This window comes from Sitophilus oryzae, unplaced genomic scaffold (assembly GCF_002938485.1).
Source record: "Sitophilus oryzae breed Bouriz unplaced genomic scaffold, Soryzae_2.0 scaffold_1145_pilon_pilon, whole genome shotgun sequence".
Taxonomy (NCBI): domain Eukaryota; kingdom Metazoa; phylum Arthropoda; class Insecta; order Coleoptera; family Curculionidae; genus Sitophilus; species Sitophilus oryzae.
Window position 1 is genome coordinate 633,661 of NW_022145777.1, and position 24,331 is coordinate 657,991.

The window sequence follows — 24,331 nt, forward strand, 5'->3', positions numbered from 1 at the left end:
AACCAACAAACCCAACAGAAAATTAAAATCGGAAACAGCTAATAATAATGATGTATGTAATATCCATGTGAAACAACTGAAGAAACTGACTTAAAAATCCTCTGAAAGCCTTCAATATTCCCATCTTAGATTCCCATATTCTTTTTCTAGGACACTGTTGCCAATTCTACTTACCAATTTGTATAAACTATATCGGTATCACGGCACATGCAAACAATATGCCGTGTCTGTATCATAAAAGTACCAATTTGCTATATAAAAGATCAGCTGCTAAATTTTAAATCAATTTAAAATATCAAATAAAATGATAGTAGTGCATAAAACTATTAACAAGCTGGATATAAAAATAATTAAAGATAATTTAAGCTGTCTAATAGTAGATAGACTTTAGATTAATATTTGAAATTAACAGCTGGAAGTACAGCTAAATCCTACAAACGGCAAGCTGACAACAAAGATCCTATTCTTTAAGAATTTTATATTTCTGATATTTTATATCATTTTTAATTTTAAAGATATCGTCATTTTCTTTATACATATGTATTGATCTTAACCCATTGTTAAAGTTTGTAAATTTCTCATACTTTACAAATAAATATTAGCTGATATTTCCTAACATCATGTAATTATAGTTATTTATTATTATCCAGGAGAAAGCGCTAATACAAGTACATATAATATTTAATTCTCACATAAAAAAAAATTCAAGCTGGCAATCTCGCTTTGACTTTATAATCGTACGTCGGCTGCGACGGCCAGACGAGGCGGCGCGGTGTATCAAAGGCAAGGTTAAATGCGAGAAAGAACGAAAGAAATGGAAGCTTAGAGAAGGGGGTGTGCGGGAACGATTTGAAGTCACCACGGCTGTTTGTTTGGCCGAATATTTTGCCTTCATCGACGGTATCGCCGCTCTGTCGTCGCACTTCCGAACATAGGTCTTTTTGAACACAAAATTTCCCATAAGGTGTCGCATCTGTTTAAGTTAGTTTGTGGTACAGGTCTTTAATACACTATTATAAATGATATCTGAAAAATCCCCACACCTCCCATGTCTGCTAAAAAAATTATTCAAAAATATATTTTTTTGTTTTTTTCTCCTAAACGATAAGCGCTATCGCAAAAGTACCTTAAACAAATGTTGTAGACCATTAAATTTTCTACAATAATGGTTTTAATACTTTTTTCTTACGAACCATCATTCCTGGGATATGGCGATTTCAAAAGTTGAAAAACTTATATTTTTCATAATATGCACACATTTCCGCACCACCTATGAGGTAGTGTACTTGACGCATTTTTTTTAACAATTTTGGGAGAATTTTATTCTGCATGGTAATCTTAAAATGATACTTCAACAGTAATGTCTTCTTCGCTTTCTTCTTTCTCATCTTCTGGCGGAATATCTGGAAATCCATCTATGACAGATGCATCAGTTGTCTCCTCATCAAAATCCTCATTTGTATGTAAGTCAATATTGGAGCAAGACTGACCTTGATTATTAGTACATATTGGTGTACAAAACAATCCGACCATTTTACAACCACAGTTTGCGCAACAACCCTCTTTGCAATTGCAAAACATTGTGTTAAGTAGTTTTTCTGGAGAAGGTGGAAGTCAAGTTTTAATCGGCTCCAAAGTATTATCTATAAATTTCCGACCCCAGTCTTCTGGGTTCAGTTGATTGCTTAGTCACAATTGAACTTGGTAGTATACACGATATAAGCGTTGACAGACAGAAGCTGATGTTGGAGGAAGACAAGAAAGTTGTACCATTTTATTGTTCCGAGTATTTTTAATAAATACTTGCCTATAGAATCATTTTTTGGAGCACCATATATAGCAAGCAGCAAGCGAATTCCATTTGTGATGATGACTTGTGGAGAAGAGTCAATCTTTTTGAATACGTCTGCGCAGACATTATAGTGTGACCAACGGATCTGTAGCTACGGGGTATCGGCAGGGGAACGCAGTTGTAAACAAAACACGCCCAATTTCATTCATAAAATAGGCATGGGCGTACGGTGTTATATGAAAATAATGTGTATCATAAATATAATACTCAGATTAATAATTTTTTTCAAAAAACTTTATGCTGTTTGAATCGTTACTGTTGAGTTAGCAGATAAACACTAAAAGCTTTTATTAAAGCTCCCTTAAATATTTTGAATCATTTTATTATTGTGTTGTTAATATAATAGAAGAAATAATTACAGCTGGGGGTTGGAACCTTTGGTGTTACACAGCAAAATAAAACACGAAATCAGTACAATACACCAAAACACTTTTAATTTTACACTGGACGCACGTTTCGCTAACCATGTCTGCCATCAGCGGATGATCAAGACTGAGTCTTGAGGTATATTTATTTATATATCTGTACTAACTATATATTTTTTCTAAAATACATAATTTTAGATATAACTATTTCCAGCAAAAAAAAATCTTGAAAATAGTTAACTTTGGAAGCGCAAACAAAACGTAATTTTACTCACCAGTAGATCCAATATTGCTTCTTACACCAGATATGGTATGTGAAGCTCCTTGGCTATATTTTCAAATTTCGCGTATATATTTATATCTCTCTCTGCAATATAATGGGCCGCTCCATTAATATTTATCTGTTATTTTGACATTTACGCCAAAAAAATTCATTTGATTTTAATAACCCCCTAAGCGTTTCCCTGCAAAAGGAAAATTCGATTATTCCGGCAATTTTTGCAAAAGCTTTCTAATTGTGGGGACGCGTTTGAATTCGAGATAAAATCTATTTATCAAATTCCTGACCACTTCGAAAAAGTCGTAGAGCTTTTCGACAGCAGTCTCACGTGGTCGTTTCTTTCCAGAGCTGGATATCATTTTATCGGGGTTAGTTTTCAGCCTTCTTTTTATCTTCTGTGTGAAGTTTTTTATAGCCGATACGCTAACTCTGGTATAAAGAAATATCCGCTCAAGTTTACGTTTAAGCGGCAACTTAAGCGAACTCTCTGTAGCTTCTTCATCGCAAACCCTATTATGAACACAAGGAAATAAATCAAATGAGATTTCATCCACGTTATTATTAACTTACCTATATAAATTACCTATTATTTCTCTTGTCTGACTATGTAGCCTCTTACCCTTAACAAATTTATTCATTTTAAAACACAAATATACGATCAAACTTGATATTAGTAATTAAAAACTACGAACGAAAAACATTATAACAAGATAACAAAACAATAAAACACAACCTAACTATCAAATATACGAAAAATATAGGAATAAAGTTTAGGATAACCGGTATAAAATAATTAAATAAAGTAATAATGATCAAAAAAATGACACCGCCACTGGATATTTCAATAGTATTCAATATTCCTACTCTTTTCAGAAGAGACCGTGAAGTTGGGGATAAAGCAAGCGAATAGGAAAGGCGTAAAAGCCATGGCAACCGCGTGGTAACAAATTCTGTGACGTACTTCGCCAATCATGTTCGATGAATAGGCGGCCATGCGCGGCGATGCCGGTTTGCCAATTATATCGTTGAAAAATCTCAACTTTCATAATAAGCAGATTATACAGAATGAAAGAAATATGTTATTAAATAAAACATATCGAACAATATGAACTACGTTAAAATTCCTTAGTAATATACGTCAGAATATATGCTAAACACATTATATATAATAAAAATATATTACATTTATAGTTCATCTCTGGCAATTTTGCAATTTTATAGATAAACGTGGCAATATCGATTTTTTTTTCTCGCATTCCTTCCGTAGCTTCAGATCCGCTGGTCAAACAGTACTGTTGAAGTATCATTTGAAGATTACCACTCAGATTAAAATTCTCCCAAAATCAACAATAATCGGTTCGACTATAATCATTACCAAGAGCACCGTTTTTTAAAATTAATAGTATAATATGTAATAAAACTTAACCACAATAGATCGTGGACTAGGCCTACCGGGGAAACTACGTTAAAAAAAACGCGCCAAGTACACTACCTCAGAGGTGGTGTTGAAATGTGTGCATGGCATATTATGAAAAATACGAGTTTTTCAACTTTCGAAATCGCCATATCTCAGGAATGGTGGTTCGTAAGAAAAAAGTATAAGAACCATTATTGTAGAAAATTTAATGGCATTTGTTTAAGGTACTTTTGCGATAGCGCTTACCGTTTAGGAGAAAAAAGCAAAAAACCATATTTTTAACCTATGGCCTTAAATTATTTTTTTAGCAGACATGGGATCAGTGGGGACTTTTCAGATATCATTTATAATAGCGTATTTAAGACCTGTACCAATTTTCAGCTCTATGCGAGTTATTGTTATTTAACCCCCTTTTTTTGTTTATTTTGACTGGGGTAACTCAGATGCAATAAAAAACGCAACAGAGAATTTTTTCTTCAAGTTTAAAATGTTATATTTTTTACTTTTAGTCTTATTTTTATGACTTTTTTTAGGAAACTGTATATAAATCTATCAAATTTAATTCATAAATTCAGTTTTTTATAAATTTTAGTATTTGGCTGATTATACAGGGTTAATTGAAGGATTGTTTTTTACCCTAACTTTAAAACACCCTGTGTAATAATTTTGTCAGTTATTTTTCCTAAAACATTATTTTTCGATCAGAACCATGTCCCCTGAGCATTTTATTTTTGACTCATTATAACATCTGATCGAAATGCGTAAATTTGAAAAATTGACCCCCCAGTCTAAGAAGATAAATATTAAAAATAAAAGTTATTTTTAATAAAATTTCCCATGTTATTTTTTTTTGAGTAATTAACATTAAAGATAAATATAACGAATTGTAGTTTTAAACGAGTATTTTTTCATTGAAAGTCAAGTCATTCATTGTACCAAAAAATTATCAATATTCATATTCATTTCTTAATTAATTATAAATGATAGTAAGCAGCAAGTCAGATTAGCTATCCCAAAAATTCTTACACTGAAAAAAAGTGCCCGAAGAAACGATTAATAAGCGGTTTATATATGTATATATATATATTAGTCGGTTTAAAGCGTTTTTCTACATTGTTAGATATCCAGTTTCTAGCCTGTTCTATTTGTACAGGGCGTCCCAGTTTTAGCTGATAGTAAAGAGCAGTAAAAGCTTAAAAAGTCAGCGAAAACCGCATCTTGATATCTTCTTTCAAACCGAAGATTAGCAAAATTATAATAAATACCAAAAAATAAGCCCTTAATTACCTTATTTTTACAATACGGTATCAGTAGCCCTCTTGATTATGCCCACTCTAACAAAAAAAAAATAACATAGAAACAGTTAGTTTATTTTAAAATCGACGAAGTACCAGAATACCATAATACCAGATGTGTAAATATCAAATAATTAAGAAATTAATAACCGTGAACAAGAAATGATGATTCAGTGAAGTCATGGTGGGCTTTGGAAATAAGTTGCTTTTGACGTAATAGTATAAACGTCAAAATATTATTAGATCAACATTTTGATAGCCTTAGCAGCGTTTTTTTATCTTTTAATTGCTTTTTCAAAATGCCTTTATTAATTTGATGTAGTTGAAGTTGTTGGCATTTATAAAGTCAAGAAAAATAAAAAAAAAATCAACAATTTTTTGGTGTTTCTGGAGTCGAATATTACTACCAGTTAAAATACTTGCAGTCATTTCTGGGACGCCCTGTATAACAGCATATTTAACAGTATAATACATTAACTGATTTTAATTTAATTTAATTTGTGTCACATTTAGGTCAAATAGTTTGTTTCAGTGTATCTGCCAGGTTATCTTTTTATTCTTTAACTAAGCCGCATGCAAATTATAATTTTTATTTAGTCTTTGGAAGATATGACAATAATTACATTTAATTCATTTCGGAGATAGCACATTCATTCCGAAGATAATATACAACGACCTTTAAAAAGTTTACGACAAATAAAAAAAATTGTGCAGTTTCCGAATTCGCAACACTTAACACGAATAATATTTTTGAAAATTCAAACATTTTCAAAACATTTCTCAAACATTTTCAAATACCTTGGTTTTTTACCATATTCCACAGAGCGTTTTAAACTTTCAACAAAATAACATTATTTTGTGTTTCTTCGTATAATTGACAGATTGGAAATTTTATTTTTTAATTTAGAAAGATACAGTAAAAGGTAAAATAATTTATCTACAAATTGCTTAAAGGGATCACCAAAATCGATAAACCAATACAGGGTGTTTCAAAAAACAGGTGCCGTATCTCGTGCGGAGATGCCTCATGTAAAAATAAAATTTATTTTTCATATCAACATAGGTCCGATTCTGCTTTGTTTCGTAGCTACAGGGTGTTAAAATCTTAATAATTTTTCGATTCAATATAATTTTCTTCTAAGTGCTTTTAGTGATTTGAATGAAATTTTGAGGGTAAAAATTACTATAAGTGCAACATATTTTAATGCTAACTGACTTTTGTGACTTTTTTCTTTTGATATCAAAATTGTGTAGGCCGTATAATGCCAATTAAAAGTTATCTCTTGATTTATTTTCGAATTCAACCTCCTGGATGAGATAAACGCAATTTCATTAATCACAATTAATAAAATTAAAATAAAAATTAAATTAATAAATAATATATGTTACCAAATTTATTATTAATTATTATTACTGTTAGTCCAACATATAGCAATTTCAAATAATAACATAACCTATGGTATTTAATATAATTACAAAAAACCTGATTTTAAAATGTTTTAACATCCTGTAACTCTAAAACTATGCATTTCCATACCCATGTTTATAGGAGTTTTTTTTATATTTTTTGATTAGGAATCAATGAGTAGTATTTCGCTAACAAAAGAAAAAAAAGTCAGTGGCATACGTGCTTTTATTAGAAAAATATACCAGTGATAACCCATATGCACGTCCCTGGCGACACTTTTTTAGCCTTAGAATATGTCGCATTTGTACTAACTTTTACTCTCAAAATTTCATTCGAAACGCTATAGTAGTTCTAGGTAGAAAAGTATAATAAATCGAAAAAATATTAAGATTTTAACACCCTGTAGTGACGAAACAAAGCAGAATCTGACTTATATTGGTATGAAAAATAAATCTTATTTTGACGTGAGGACTCATGGCACATTGTGACGACTTTTCTGTCGTTACCCAAATAGAATGAAAAAAGAATCCGTTACTCAGGGTTAGAGGAAATCTGGGTTCGTAGGTAAGGCTTCTGACTCACAGTGACTTTCTAATGTTGTTAAAAAATAAAAAAAATGATAATAGGTAGGCTGCAGAGATTTTAATATTGATGTTAAGAATTCAAATAGGTATGGTCAAAGACAGTGAAAAGGGCGCCACTTACTTTGTTTATGAGAGTGGTAAAGTAAGAAACCAAAAAGAAAAATACGATATCACAACATAGCTAAGATAAAGTAATCAACAACATTAAGGGTCTATTATGTTTATCAGGAATAAAAGTCAGAAATAACTATCCTACATTAAACATTTATTGAAAACGAACACAAGTATCATGAATTAGTCACAGTGATCCCAATAAAACCGCAAGTTATTTTAATTAGATTCGAATTTAGTAACTGTATTCTTTGAACTAAGTAAGCTACTTGATAAAAACAGGTGAAATTTATGTATGTCTCAATACGATGATGTTTCGAAACATGTCGTGTACAAAAACCTTTAAAATGAATACGTGTTAATAATTTTCATATAAAATATCCTATAGTAAGTAAGAGTGTACTGTACGAATCAAATTATAACTTATAACGTTAAATAAAAATAATTTTGACTACAATATGTGGGATAAATAGTGATAATTTACCAGGTTATTAAATCTGTTGTCTCAAAAATTATAAAATAAAAGCGTACCTTGTGTATCAAACTTAAGAGACTTATCTGTATATATTATAGTTTCTTATGATGTAAACAGGTAGGTAGGTATTCTCCAGACTAACAGAAGGGATGCAGATGACTATGGCAGGAGAAGTCTTCGATATTAGCCAAAAGGACGATTGTAATGTCAGGAACACTGTCTTAAGGTTTGTATAGGTCCATACAAAATGAAAGTGGGTGAAACATACAATAATTACTGCATTATTATTGCATACCATGTGGTAATTACTGAGTACCAGGTGGTAGTTACTGAGTACCATGTGGTAGTTACTGAGTACAATGTGGTAGTTACTGAGTACCATGTGGTAGTTAATGAGTACCATGTGGTAGTTACTGAGTACCATGTGGTAGTTACTGATCTGAAAATCAGCTTTACATAAATATATTCAAACCATATGCCGATCCAAACCAGTAATTAAATACTCAAATAAACGAAATAAAAAACGGAAATAAGGTGATCATTCCAAGAAGAAACCAAACAAATACGATCTATACTCTGAATTGCATACTTTACAAGGTTTTCAAATCTCCAAATCGGACACCCATGCAATGGAAATCGAAAAGTGGATTCAGAGTGCTTTTCACTGGAAAATTTGTCGGAGGCTGACACACGCGTCTTCTTCAGATCCAAATTCCCAGAAAAAAAAGACTTTCTTCTTAGTTTCAGAAACGAAAACCCAACTGTCATAAATGAAGTTTGACATCTAGCGAATAGATGCGCTAATAAAAATTAAATATCGGGACAAGGGAAATGCAATTAAGGAAGTTTGGCATATAGCAAATAGATGGCGCTAATAAACAAGACAAGTGAACTGTTATAAATGAAGTTTGATATCTTTGGCATCTAGCAAATAGATGGCGCCAATACTAAGAAATTTAAATAAAAATAGATTTTTAAATTCAATTTTATTAAAGGAAATAAAAAATGCTACAACATGTCTTTTGAAACACCGTGTATAAAACTTAAAATACATCAAAATTTTAAGGTGGCCCTTTTTCGTACCGGTGAGTGTAGTTATGAGTGAGTTTCCAACATACAAGGGAGACTATTAGAGTTCTTAAGTACTTTTTTCAAGACGACCATGACGTTTTATCAAATTAGTCAAATACCGCGACGGTTTACTAAACCTTAATCATTATTCAAAGCACACAAATTGCTCCTATATTACGACCAACGGAGTAACGCGAGAAGACGCGATAGTGGTAAGCCATATATAATTCGGCTCTATTTGCGACAGTCCCTCTATTAGATACGATCTATTTGATAGCATTTAAATGAGACCGTGTCAGTAGATATGTCTAGAGGAGCTGAACGATGAGGCTAAGAAAGTGTAGATAACACTAGAGTATAACTAATGATTGTTGACCTAATCTCATTATTTTCTGTCTCAATCATAATAGTGTTTCTAAAAAAAATAAAAATAGATGAAATATAATTGAAAAGTGCGATTAAAAGGCAAAATCAAAAACTACTCTTAAAACACAAGTTAAAAAAATGTAAAAGTTACTGTAATAATAATATAATGTATTTACTTTGATATGTAAAAGTTACACATCAAAGTTGTGCTTTTTCGAATGGAACACCCTATATATTAATTGATTTTCGGATTCTAGGAAAAAAATAAAGGTGAGTTTTATTAAAGAAGCATATACCTAAAATCTAAGGATTTTAACATATTTCACATTTTGTGAAAATGAGAGTAAATTTTAAATTTCGATAACAGCTACCTAAATTTTAGTTGACCTTATATAGCCTGATATTTAATTACAGTAACCATTGTATGTTAAACCAAATTCAAATTTGACCCGAAAAGTTATACAGGGTGAAACAAAATTAATATGGAACATTAGTCACTTTTAAAAGCAAGTTACTCCTTAATTTTAAATGGAACACCCAGTATATTTTTTCGGTGTTCAATAGGGATTTATATATCTTCAAAATATTATTAAGGTTGCCTACCCGCAGACAAACAAATATTTTCCCAGATATTTTAATTTTTATGATTTTGCGTCAGTAATTCTTTATTATTTGAAAAAATCTAGGTGGCTGTGTGATACCTTTTGTTAATTTAACAAAAATTAAAGATTGTAGAGTAAAATACTCAAGGGTAATAAAAAGATACACGTTTAAAACATATTTTAATTTTTTATATCTAGGGTTAGTAGAAGGCAGAATTTCCTGTTGGCATGCGCAAAACCCTGAGCTGCCCTCGCATTGTCTAGTATTCTAAGCATTGCTGCCACTGCAGATCTGCCCTTGCAAAATACAAACTGGGTGTCGGCGATCCCTCCCTTTGCTTCTATCTCTTGGTTGAGTCTGCTCTTCAATAGATGTTCGAAGATTTTTTAAGATATTTTAATTATTGCAGAATTAAAACTAGATATAAACCTATAATTATGTGGCAAAAATTAGCTAGATGAAACCAAACGCTCAAAATGCTTCCTTTCCTGTTAACTTAACTTTAAAAGGCATATATAGAGTTCTACCTCGAAAAGCAGCTACAATAATTTTCTCACATGTTGTCGACATGTTGTCGACACTAGTTGGTCGAGTTTTCTAAGCACTGTCTAACATATCTCCATAAAAAAAACAGACTAGGTAAAATCAGGAGCATTTAAGTATTCTATTAATTGGTGAATGCACACTGCATTCACCAACTAATAGAATCATATCAGTTCTTTCTGATGTAGGATAAGTTTGCATTTTCGGCAAATTTCTAAGAATTCTTTTTAGTTTTAACTGACACACAAATGATGAAACTAGTTGTTAAAGTTGGACTAATTAGACAGCTATGTTGAAGTAACGTCAGACATATCACAGCCACCTAGATTTTATGAAATAATAAAGAACTACTCTGATCAAATCATGTAAATGAAAATATCCAGGAAAATCTTTGTATGTAGGCAACCTTAATAATATTTTGAAGAGACATGAATTCTCCGTTGAATATCGGAATAATATACTGGGTGTTCCATTTAAAACAAAAGAGTAACATGCTTTTAACGGTGACCAATGTCCAACATTAATTTTGTCTCACCCTGTATAACTTTTTGGATCAAGTTTTAATTTGATTTAAAGTATAATAGTTAATTTAACTGCATATTAGGCTATACCGGGTAAATTCCAATTTAGGTAGCTTTTATTGTAATTTAAAAATTGTTTTTATTTTTAGATATATGTCAATAGTTTATATGTCAAAAACCTGACATTTTATTCATATACATCTCTTATAAAACTCACCTTTATTTTTCTTCCAGAATCCAAAAATATATTAATATATATAGGGTGTTCCATAACAAAAAACACAACTTTGGAATGTAACTTTCTTTGGGAACACCCTGTAGAACTCTCTATATTTTAAAAAGTGCTCTGAATTAATCTACATATACTCACAAAATTTCATTTCAATAGAAACTGTCGTTCTCCTTGGAGCCTCCGCGGCGTATGAGAGGCGCCACCCTGTACAATTTAAACTATCTATCCATAAATGGAGTATATAGATTTGCCCAATTTCATGTGACTTTCATTCCAAATCTGTATTGTTCACGCTTTTATTGCATATAAATGACTGTATATCTGGCATCGATTGTATCCCGATCTGGAAATTTCCAGCAAAAAGGTATTGTGGCGCAATTTGATGTGCTGGATTAACTTAATCAAATCGTGAATCCTTTATCGGCCGATTGGTTTGTACGTATACGTTTTGTAATTGAAATATTTACCCGATTCACTTGCGAGTTTGTTTTTGTCAATGCGGTCGATTGTACCTGACAAATTCCATATACATTAACAATACGTATGCCCGGATAAATATTTGGTTATCTCTGTTGATTTCCTTTGAAATCCATTTATAATATGTTTGTAAATATGATAGTCATACACAGTTGTTTCGTGGTTATAAATATTCATGATTGATGTTTAATTAAAAATTTTAGATTGTAGATACAGGGTGGCCCATCGAAAATGTTCCGCAAGGCATAACGGCCAGGGTATTTTTTTTCAGAAAATTCAAAATCACGTCAATTTTGTTTGTGAGGGGGTCAACTTTTGCCCCAAAAATGATTGCAAAATCTTCAACCCTTTAAGCGGGGGTGTCATCCCCCAATTTTTTTCAAATGGGAAGGGGGGGCAAGTGGTACCGCAATGAAAAGGGCTGTCTATTCTCTATACTTTCCCGCTTCGTTTTTGAAAATCGATAGAGTCATTGAGAAAATATGAAGGATTGAAATTTGAAAAGTTTATTTAAACATTTATCAGAGTAAATGATAAGGATAAATTCCTTCGACCAATTTGCTGTTTTTTCTTATTATTTCTAGATGTTTACTCATTTTTTCACTTGCCACACAAGGTTGAACGATCAGGTTAGGTAGAGTCCTTGTATATGAATTTTATAAACAAGGGTAGAGTGTACTTTCTTTTTGAACGGTGTAGTTAATCGGCACAACTGTCGGTACTGGGCTGAGGACAACCCCAGGGTTTTTCACGAGGTGCACACACAAAACCCTCAGAAATTGAAAGTGTGGGCTGGTATTTTTAGAAATTCTATTGTGAGTCCTTTTTTTCTTCCTGGAAATCTAACAGGTGATATGTACTTGGATTTACTGGAAAATACCATCGACCCAGCCCTAACTGACATCATAGAGAACAATCCTGGATACGTTGAAGCCGAACTAATATTTCAACAAGACGGTGCACCTCCACATTACTCTCAAAATGTGCGTAATTATTTAAACAATAACTTTCCCGTTCGGTGGATAAGACGAAGGGGTGCTATTGAGTGGCCTCCCCGGTCACCCGACTTGACTCCTTTAGACTTTTTTCTATGGGGACATAAAAAGTAAAGTGTATAGCACTCCACCCGCCTCATTAGAAGACCTGCGAAGACGAATTATTGATGTTTGTCGCGAAGTGACCCCACAAGTTCTTCAGAATGTTCTAGAACGGATTGAAAATAATTTGTTTTACTGTATTGAGGTCGACTGGCAACATTTTCAGCATTTGCTTCATTAATAAGATAAGTGTTTTTTTAATTAATTCAATTTATGAGTTTTTCGCAAAAAGTACTTTTCAAATTTCAATCTTTCATATTTTCAAAACGACTGGACCGATTTTTAAAAACGAGTGGGAAAATATAGAGAATAGAAAGCCCTTTTCATTGAGACGCCACTTGACCCCCCTTCCCATTTGGAAAAAGTTGGGGGATGACACCCCCGCTTAGAAGGTTGAAGATTTTGCAATCATTTTTGGGGCAAAAGTTGTCCCCCTTACAAACAAAATTGACGTGTTTTTGGATTTTTTGAAAAAAAGATACCCTGGTTGTTATGCCTTGAGGAACGTTTTCGATGTGCTACCCTGTATATGGGAGATCTATTGGGACCCCCTTTCTTGAGTTATAACTCATCATACAGTCTCGGACTTTTGACAAAGCCCCAAGACAGGGGGATTCACTCTCTCCAGTACTGTTTAGTGTAGTATTAGAAAAAGTTATAAAAGATGCGGGAATCAACAGAGGGGGCCTTCTGTATACAAAAAGACACCAATGCTTAGCCTTTGCCGATGATTTAGTTACCTTAGCAAGAGATGGGAAAGAGCTGATATCGGTCAAAAGACTAGAAAATCCAGCGCAAAAAGTAGGCTTAGTGTTTAATGAGAAGAATACGAAATTTATCGAGTGGTCAGATAGGGATTTTGAGAAGGGAAGATAGGGGAGTTTGAGGAAGTAGATATTTACACATATCTAGGAACCGTATTTCTAAGGAATCCAAATGTAACCCAAGAAATTATTATGGCAAGAATAATGGAAGGAAATAGATGTGTTAGCGCACTACAGAAAATTATCAAGAGTAAGAACATGTCTAGAAGTTTAAAAATCAGAATATATCAAACAATGATACGACCAATAGTGCTGTATGCATGTGAAACGTAGACGTTCAATGCAATGGAAAGTTCGAGGCTAGAGATTTGGGAAAGAAAAATACTGAGGAAGATTTTTGGAGGAAAGAAGATAGACAACATATGGACCAGAAGAACAAATTAAGAATTAAAGCAACTATCTCGGGCACCGAGTATAACGGTAGTGGCAATAGCTCAAAGACTGAGATGGTTGGGACACATTGAAAGAATGGCTGAAGGAAGAATTCCTAGTATGATAATGAATCGTGAAATAGGTGGAAAGAGATGGAGGGGTAGACCGAGAACCAGATGGAAAAAGGATGTTGAAGAGGACTTGAGAAGGATAAGAGTGGATGGGTAGAGAATAAAAGCGAAAGACGGAAACAAATGGAAAAAGATAACCAATCAAGCCATGAGTCTTTTAGGGTTTTAGAGCTATTATATATACATAATGACTGGAAAAAAAAGCTAAAAAAATGGCTGAAACAAGAATTCCTAGTATGATAATGAAACGTGAAATAGGTGGAAAGAGAAGGAGGGGTAGACCAAAAACCAGATGGAAAAAGGATGTTGAAGAGGACTTGAGAAGGATAAGAGTGGATGGATGGAGAATAACGGCGAAAGACAGAAACAAATGGAGAAAGATAACCAACCAAGCCATGAACGTTTTAGGGTTTTAGAGCTATTATATATACATAAAGACTGTAAAAAAAGCTAAAAAAATGGCTGAAACAAGAATTCCTAGTATGATAATGAAAGGTGAAATAGGTAGAAAGAGAAGGAGGGGTAAACCGAGAACCAGATGGGAAAAAGGATGTTGAAGAGAACTTGAGAAGGATAAGAGTGGATGGGCAGAGAATAAAGGCGAAAGACAGAAACAAATGGAGAAAGATGACCAATCAAGCCATGAGCCTTTTAGGGTTTTAGAGCTATTATATATACATAATGACTGAAAAAAAGCTAAAAAATGACTGAAACAAGAATTCCTAGTATGATAATGAAACGTGAAATAGGTGGAAAGAGAAGGAGGGTTAGACCGAGAACCAGATGGAAAAATGATGTTGAAAAGGACTTGAGATGGATAAGAGTGGATGGGTGGAGAATAACGGCGAAAGACAGAAACAAATGGAGAAAGATAACCAACCAAGCCACGAACGTTTTAGGGTCTTAAGCTCTATTATATATACATAATGACTGTAAAAAAAGCTAAAAAAATGGCTGAAACAAGAATTCCTAGTATGATAATGAAAGGTGAAATAGGTGGAAAGAGAAGGAGGGGTAAACCGAGAACCAGATGGGAAAAAGGATGTTAAAGAGGATGACTTGAGAAGGATAAGAGTGGATCGGCAGAGAATAAAGGCGAAAGACAGAAACAAATGGAGAAAGATGATCAATCAAAGCTTATATATACATAATGACTGGAAAAAAGCTAAAAAAATGGCTGAAACAAGAATTCCCAGTATGATAATGAAACGTGAAATAGGTGGAAAGAGAAGGAGGGGTAGACCAAAAACCAGATGGAAAAAGGATGTTGAAGAGGACTTGAGAAGGACAAGAGTGGACGGGTGGAAAATAAAGGCGAAAGACAGAAACAAATGGCGAAAGATAACCAATCAAGCCATGAGCCTTTTACGCTTTGAGAACTATTATATAATACATAATGACTGAAAAAAGGCTATTTTCAACAAAATATTCTGTTTTATAACTGACAACTGGCCATATATTTTCTGTTAATTTCATTACCATTTTCCACTGTTTTCGATAGATCATTCCGATGCGGCTTCATTACTGGAAATATTTATCATATTATGCACCGGCTGCGCCTATCGATTTTCCCAGTTTTCCCGAATTTTCCCATTTAGCATAACTGGTTCCTGTATATATTCCCAACGAATAATAAATCCACATATCACAATGTGTCATTATGTTCTGCTGGATATTAATATACAAACTGGCCAGGCTTTTAACCTATTGTTTGTTGTTGACTAGTTGTCCAGTTTTTATATCCCGTTTTCCAGATTTAAACATACACTTTTTACAAGTTCGAATTAAGGACAGTATAGTCTATCTAACGAGAAGATCCTTGACAGTGATAGATGTGTCTGTCATTTTAATTTCAAAGTAGTTTATTCTATTTTACAAAGAAATAAGTTGTATAAGGAAATTAATATATTTAAAATTTGACTGACAAGTGATTACTTCAAAATATTGTGAAAAAAACTGTATAAAAATGAAAAAATGTAATCGAGTTATTTTATTTAATAAAAAACGGTATGTGTTAATACAAAACAAACAAGAACAAGATACCACATACCAAAAAAATATAAAAAAGAACGATTTCTTACTTTCAAGCTTTATGAAACTTCCCGCATTTATGATTATATTTATCAATATAACTTATGTACAAAAAATACAAATTTGTAATATTGCGCGGGAATAAATAAAACAACATAAATAAAACAAACTATTTTATTAATAATAACACTTACCAAATTTTATAAATAATATATCTTATTTTTTTTTAAACCTGTACTTTTTGACATTATTTTTCTGCAGTACTAAAAGCCATTGAGCCAAAGCCACACCTATCGTGTGGTGTCGATATTTTAGAGCTACTCCAGTTTTTAGTATGTGTTTTAGTATGGTCCTTCTACCATATTCGAGATGCACTTATCTACGACGAGATGGTATACGAACTTTATTAATGGTAACTTTTAACTTTATTGGTGTATAAGACTTTCCGCCTGGGCAGCGAGTATTAACCGTAAACTGTGCTCTGGGTCTACAGTTAATTTTCACTCGATTTTTCCTCCACTTGACTTCAAAAGACACAAAACACACGTAATAACACGAATCAAAATGCATCATCTTCCAAAACGCAGGGTATTTAACAAAAGTTGACACAAAATTATAACCTATAATTTGGCAAGACTTTGATAAGCGTCAAAAATCTAAAGGCGAGTTCATACGCATCGGCGTCCGTTTGTCGTGCATCGTTTTTAACCAGTAAAAAAACAGTTAAACGTCAAGCGATGTAAAACTATATCTGGCCATGTCATATTGCCATTAGATGTCACTAAAATACAAGTTATATCCTTATAAATACACTTTATAAAGTTGTAGCAGCAGTACTTATAATAAACAAAATTCAAATTATTAGTTTTTTGACAGAAGGAAATAAAATGTCTGATAGCTTGACACTTAATGCCAGAGAAAGCTAGATAAAATCAAGAAAAATTTCCGCTTTCAAACTAAATCTTAAATAACTTAAACAGGTATAGGAACATGCATAATCAAAAAAAAATAATGAATTTAACCTTTTCACTAGTGAAATAAAAAAGTAGGTTTACATTTGAAAAAAATTATTTATGGTAATTTTTTAGTTGAGAGATTAAATTTTTCCATGACAGCTACGGGTAATATCATATGATATTCAAACAATTTAATTTGCCACATGTTTTCCTTTTATGTCACAGTGGCTGTGGTAATCACTAAATTTGACGTTTAGGCGATACACATTTTTTTGACAGGCAGTTTTTTTCCTCCAAAAACTTTAAATATTTTTTTTCTCAAAAACGCCAAGTCATTATAATTATTACAGAAATAAAGAAGACTAATATTGATACTAAAAATGTATAACAAAATTATTGAGTAGGTGCTTAAAGAGAGACTAAATAAAATAAAATGACTGGAGAATATCATCTGCAGAATATGCATTACAAGCAATGATTGGTTTAATTGATTTTTTTGTTAGAATAAAAAAAAAATTTAAAAAAGTTAATAATTCTTTGCTACAAATAAAGTTTTTTTTTCATTTCAAAATAATAAATAGACATCTCAATTCTAGACAACAGACTCTTGAATTAATTTTCTTTTTTAAGCTCTGGCAAAGAAACTGTTTAATTTCAATTTGAACTGGATAAAGTGAAGAAATTAAAAGCCGTATATTTCTTTCTTTTTTCGCTGTCTGGTTAAACGAAAAAAAGGGATGAAAATAAAATATATTTTCATGTTTTTCGCATCAGATGTTTGTTAAATTAAACGTTTTCAATTATAACGAAATACGTATATCTATATGTATATTTTCTGTTGTAGTCGTTTATAAAATTGAATTTTTTATTATAAAAATTATTTAATATACAGCAGTAAAATGTTTTTCACTTTTTTTCAATAATCACGTACAAAAAAGTTAAATTAAAAATATTAATAGTAGTTGTTACCTAGTGTGTCATACGATAAAAAAAACGGCGTCAAAGTATGCTTTTGTCATTTGTTGCCTATACAGGGTTATTCATGTCATTCGACGCGACGCGATATAAAAAAGTGCATTTACTACGAAAAATTGAAGAGATAGGTAAATACGCCTAGAGAAATAAAGCATTAGAATTATTATTGTATTTTCACAAAATCGTAAATATTTCAAAAACGTTAAGATTAAAACCTTAATTAAATTTACCTTTGTTTTAATTGTAGAAACTAAAAATGTAATATTATACAGGGTGTTCAGTTAAAAAATACAACTTGATATTTTTTTATTTATTTAATACACTCTGTACCTTCCGAAAATAATATTGAATCGTAGCTTTTTAAAGTAAAACAAGACTTTAGCATTAAACATTTTGATTGATTCAAAAAATAGGTAGTTGTTCACGGGATATTGGGACACCCTGTATATGTAACTATAGTAATTTTATTTCATCTATTACCCCTATAAATAATACCTATAAAATTATACTAAAAGCGTGTAGATAGCAATGTTCAACTCTCGTATTGCTTTGAAATTTCGTTTAGAAATTTCGAGCATTAGTCCATTTTATATCCGTTTCATGGGACCATCCCAATTACTATTCAGTAATTGGCTGATATTGCCTTCCGCTCATTAGACAGCAAAATCAGTTATTTTAATTTTCTGCATGGTTACATGCGCAGCTCTTGGGATTATTATATCATGTGTAATTATTATGCGTGTTTAGATTTGAAAAATAAACTATATTTCGGGTAAAAACAGACACTTTTGACTATTTTTTATCCAAAATATATTTGTTTAATCTATACTAATATAATATCCTTGTTTATATATTCTTAAAGTTGATCAACCTCTCGACAAAATGTGCTGCCTCTGGTGAACAAATCGTGAAGCTTTAAAGGAATGTAGCATGTGATTAGGGGCGGGATCAAAAATATCGATTATTTGCGGTATTTCCCTCAAAGTAATGTAATAATATAGTTCGGATTTTGGCGAACTATAATAGGGCTCAACTGATTAAGAAATTTAAACAAAACTATTATTTCATTGTTGATTTTCGATTATTTTTGCTGTTATTTTAAGAATTCTAAACCGTATTAACAAAGAAATTATTATTTCAATATGTTGGTACATTAATGCTAATTACTGGTAATTATTAATATTTAAAAAAAGTTACATGCACTTACTTTATTTCGATTTGACACAGGGCTATAAAATTTTATTTCATTCTTAGATCATTTTATTCTAAATTGAGGTTTTACGAATTTACGATAATTTTTTTTTAAAAACAAAACTTTTATACATTCTTGATTAATTTTTTTCTTAATTAAAAATAAAACTTGGCACTTGTTTCAATAATATTATTTGACATTTAAATAAATATTATGTACTTAATACACCATTTAAATCTTTATTACACGAAATAAATATTTCTTAGCGTAAAACATGATCAGAGTCAAATTTGTTTTAACTTTGTACCATATTAAGAAAAAACGGCATCCAGTTGGCTGGGAAATGACGATCGACGACATTTCCCATATAAATGGCACTAAGCTATGAACTTTTTCAAAAATCTGAAAGGCGCATATTTATGACCCCACAAAACTGCAATTCGTTCCCCATTAACCGACTCTCTATCTCCAGTAGTTTCCGAGACACCCATAGAGAACATAGTAAGAAACTCACCCTGTATATTATCCCATTTAATATGACATTTTAGTATACTCTTTATATGCATACAAGCGGATTTATGATCTATATCTCGTACTTTTTAGATAACGTTTACGTTTTAACTATTCACTAACGTCTAGCCTCATGACTTCTAAACCCTATAGCGATAAATCTGCACAATGTTGCTTTTGAATTATTTACAGGGTATAAATCTTGAAGACCCTCGAGCTGCCAAATATTTTACTGGAAAATTAATACCTCGGAAAAGCGTAAATTTTAGATAGGAAAATACAAAATTCTCAAACCGTTTAAAATTTTTTATGAATTTTATATCCTACTAAGTACATATTTTTATAATACAAAGTATGATATTGTCCAAATCAAGAATTATCGTGTGTATTTTCAGAAACATTATTTTTTGGAAGTATTTTTAATATAGTAGTTTGGAAGGCTTTTTAATATACATAGTTACTCTCTGTACCCAAACGATAAATAAAAAATAACAAAGTTGTATTTTTTTAAATGGACCACCCTGTATATTATTAGATTTTAGTTCCTACGATTAAAATCTTTGAATAAGAAGACTAAGGAAGGAGCATAATGCTATCCATGTATTCATGCATGGTGGACGGAAAAAGCACCATAAAAGCACTCTAGGGTGGGGATCCTTGACAGTTCTGTTTGACGATTCATTTGACATATTTGAATTTGATTTGAAATTTTGTGGATTTGTCAGTCTTTACGGAGCTTATTTTATGTTATTTATTATTTATTCTACACTGATAGTTGTATAAAGGTAGTAAATCTAGATGGAAATTGTGGCAGAACTTAAATTAACAGTGACACTATCGGGATTTATCGAAAAAGACTCTAAAATAGTTGGTTGTGTAGCGTGCGGTAGATCTCGGCAAAAATTGAGTGAAATAATGGAACAACTTTTCGCTAGTAAGTGACTATAGGTATAATATACATACGTGTAGTAAACCGATCATTTATGAAATTCACTTAAATTAACTAAATTATATATTTTTCTTGCATTTTAGCTTTTATTTATTACTTGTCAAAGATTTAATGTCAAAGAATTTAGATATGTTAATTTGACTTACCTGCTTCAGTAGCGTATCGGATGTTTGTGTTAATAAATACTTATTATAACTTATCTATTTTTATTACAATTATATATTTTTATAACAATTTTAATAACTACCAACATTTATTCACAACGTAAAATAAAACAACAAATTATTGAGTCTACCCCACGTCTACCCTACATCATAGTTTTACATTTTTTAAATAAAATTAGAACGACACTGATAAACCGGAATTTAAGTCGGCCATATTTGAGGCCCATCGCGGTGTACCTAAGATTTTTGATATGCTCCTTCCTTAGTCTTCTTATTCAAAGATTAAAATAAATGTAAATTTGATTATGGTTTACCGCACTTTAATATTATCGTTTTTGAAATTGACTTTGTGAAAATGCAATGACAATTTTAATGCTTCATTTCTCTGGGAATATTAAGTTTTTAAAACCAAATATTGTTCTGAAGTTTTTCTATTCCTAAATTTTGTGTTGCAATAATAAACATTATACTACCTTATACAGAGTATAAAGTTTCTAGAATACAAAATAGGACTTTAGCCATTTCTTTGTCCTTATGACCGCACAACCCCTATGCTTTTTTAACCACTAAACCTAGATTTTTTGTGCTGCCTGGTAGTTTCCCGACAATTTAGACGTCTACGTAAGTAAGATTAATTACTTGGCCGAGTTTTTTCGAATAATTATTCATTATTTAAGAACGAAAAAGACCCCGTCTGTTGGCTGGACGTTTCCAGATTTTTTCTTTTTGGAGAAAAAGTAGTTTTTCAGTTGAACACAATGGTTGAATGCGCTGCACTCTTCAAAAAAGACTTATAACTTATAATACTCTTTATTGTTTAAAAGTAAAGAATGTATTTCAAACATCACAAGGTTCATAAGCTGGTACGATATATTATGTATAAATATTTTCTATAAAATATATTATTATTGATAATTTTACGGGATCTGAAAACAAAAATGATTGACATTAAAAAGACGATCAAATTATATTATCAGGTATGGAAAAATAAACATAAATGCCTAATTTATGTTTTTAATTAAGTTTTTATGCATAGATAACACTTCTAACAAATGTATTTTTCGATAAAAAATTGTCTCACGCAACATCCATATAAACTTACAAGTTTTTGCTAAAAGAATTTCTCGGCTGGTGGTAAACATATGATAAGGATTAATATAAAACCCCGACACAGAACCAGAGACGTTACTTCAGTTCCAGCACCGTTTCAAGAACTAGTGTCTAGCTACAAAATCAGCCACTACAATGAAGACTGTTATTTTCGCTACCCTCCTAGCTTTGGCTAGCGCCTACCCATACCCAGCACAGTCTCCCTTCTTTGGTGCATACAGCCAAGGACTTTCAGGAGGTTCAGCTGCTGCATGGGCATTCCAACAAAATGTTGCTGAAGAGGCTTACCAACAGACCTTTGGAGCACAATCTGCGTCTCAACAAAGCACTGCTCAAGCTATCCAAGGAACTGTGGGTGCACAAAACGGACCAGTAAACGCCCAAGCTGCCGCTGCTCAAGCTGCCCAAGCCGCTAGCCAGATCGTGCAAGGTGCCGAACAAGAACAACAGAACCAATTCCAAGGATCCATTCAGCAGTTGGCTCAAGGACAACAACAAGGAGGCGCTGCAAACGGATCTTTCGGACCACAAAACGCTGGACAAGCTTTCGCACAACAAGCACAAAAGCAACAAGCTATCCAGGTTGGCTTATTTTGCCATATTTGCTTGTTACATTTTTTTTCTTTTAGAATTTTTGATACTAAAGAAATATTACGTTATAAGAATGAATTTATTGGGTTAAATACTTCTTTGAAATGAATATTCTTTAACAGATTTTAAAATTATATTTTGGTAGCCAAAGCCTTATAAGGTTGGAGCTGAAATGAATCTCATAAAAGATAGAGTATATAAATAAGAATCTTGCTAATTATGCGTCTAATACTCCACTAGGAACTCCAAAAACAACAACAAAACCAAGCCCAACCTGGATCCACTGGTCAAAACCTCCAACAAACTCTCCAAGCTGGAATCGAAGCCCAATTCGCAGCCCAAAACACACAAAACCAACAACAACCCGGTCAAGCTCAGGCTACCGCTGCCGAATTCCAAGCCCAAGTCCAACAATTGGTAGACCAAACCAACGCTGAACAAACCAAGATGTAATTCCTCCATAAATTTTACTGTAAAACTTTAAGAAAAATCTAATATTTACATATTTTCAGTGCTATTGCGGCCGCTCAACACAAAGCCAACCAACTCCAACAACAACGCCAATTCGCTAACCAACAAAGCCAGAAAGTACAAGCTCAACTCGCTGCTGTCAGACAAGTAGGAGCTTCTCCCCAACAAGTCCAGCAATTGCAACAGGCTCAGGCTCAACTCCAGCAACAGCAACAATCTCTCGCTCAACAGGAACAAGCTCAGCATTTGGCTGCACAACAATTGCAACAGGTGCTCATCGGCCAGCAGAGCCAAATCCAGAATGACATTGCTAACCAACAGGCTGCCCAAAATGCCCAGAATGCTGCCCAGGGAAATGCAGGGGGATACTAAACTAAGAATAAGATTAACAGTTATTTGATAAATAGTATTTATACTATGATTTAAATTATTGTATTACGACTGACGGAGTTACTAGTTGTATATTTTTAAGGCAAGATAAATAAATATCATTTTGTTTAAAAAATACATTGTTTTGTTTTTAAAACCTACAAATGGAGTGTAATCTATACTAATATATAAAATCCTAAGGTTGATTCTTGGGTGTAGAGGTTCGATAAGAAGGCATTTTTCGAAATTCCAGTTCTAAGGGGGTGTAAAATATTTCAATATTTTTTATTTAAAAAACGGTCAAGTTTCCGATAAAACGCTTAACAAGTATATTTTATTTTGTTTTTTTTACATATTTTAAGATTTTTTAAAAATGTATACAGGGTGTTTCGAAAAATCTGGTCATTGATTAATCACGATCCTACTTAAAGCGCTTGACGTAAAAAGCTGGTTTTTGGAAAAGGAATTGACTCTAGGGTGTAGAGTTTCGAAAAGAAGGGATTTTTCGAAACTCGAATTCTAAGGGGGTAAAATCACCCCTCAAATATTAGAATATTTTTTATTTAAAAACCGGTGAGTTTTTCAGAAAAACTCTTAAACATATATATTTTATTTTGTTGTTTTACATATTTTAAGATTTTTTAAAAATTTATACAGGGTGTTTCATAAAATATGACCATTGAGTAATCACGATTCTGCTTAAACTGCTTGACGTTTAAAGCTGATTTTTGGCAAACGGATTGACTGTGGTGTGTAGAGATTCGATAAGGAGGGGTTTCTCGAATCTCAAATTCCAAGAGGGTGAAAATGCCCCTGAAATATTACAATATTTGTTATTTAAAAAACGGTTAGTCTTTCGGGAAAACGCTTGGACAGGCATAATTTATTTTGTTTTTTTTTAATATTTTGAAATTTTTTAAAAAATCATACAGGGTGTTCCAAAAAGTTAGGTAATTGATTAACCACGATTCTGCTTAAACTGCTTGACG

The 24,331-nt window shown here is 32.2% G+C and overlaps 1 protein-coding gene across 1 annotated transcript; it reads left to right on the top strand.

Annotated features, from left to right (window-relative positions):
* Window positions 1–21,986: 21,986 nt before the first annotated feature.
* LOC115886453 (putative uncharacterized protein DDB_G0271606) lies at window positions 21,987–23,469 on the top strand. Its single transcript, XM_030905613.1, has 3 exons — window positions 21,987–22,493; window positions 22,743–22,951; window positions 23,015–23,469. Exons 1-3 carry the CDS (start codon window positions 22,047–22,049, stop codon window positions 23,343–23,345), a joined length of 987 nt encoding a protein of 328 aa, XP_030761473.1. The 5' UTR covers window positions 21,987–22,046; the 3' UTR covers window positions 23,346–23,469.
* The last annotated feature ends 862 nt before the right edge of the window (window positions 23,470–24,331 follow it).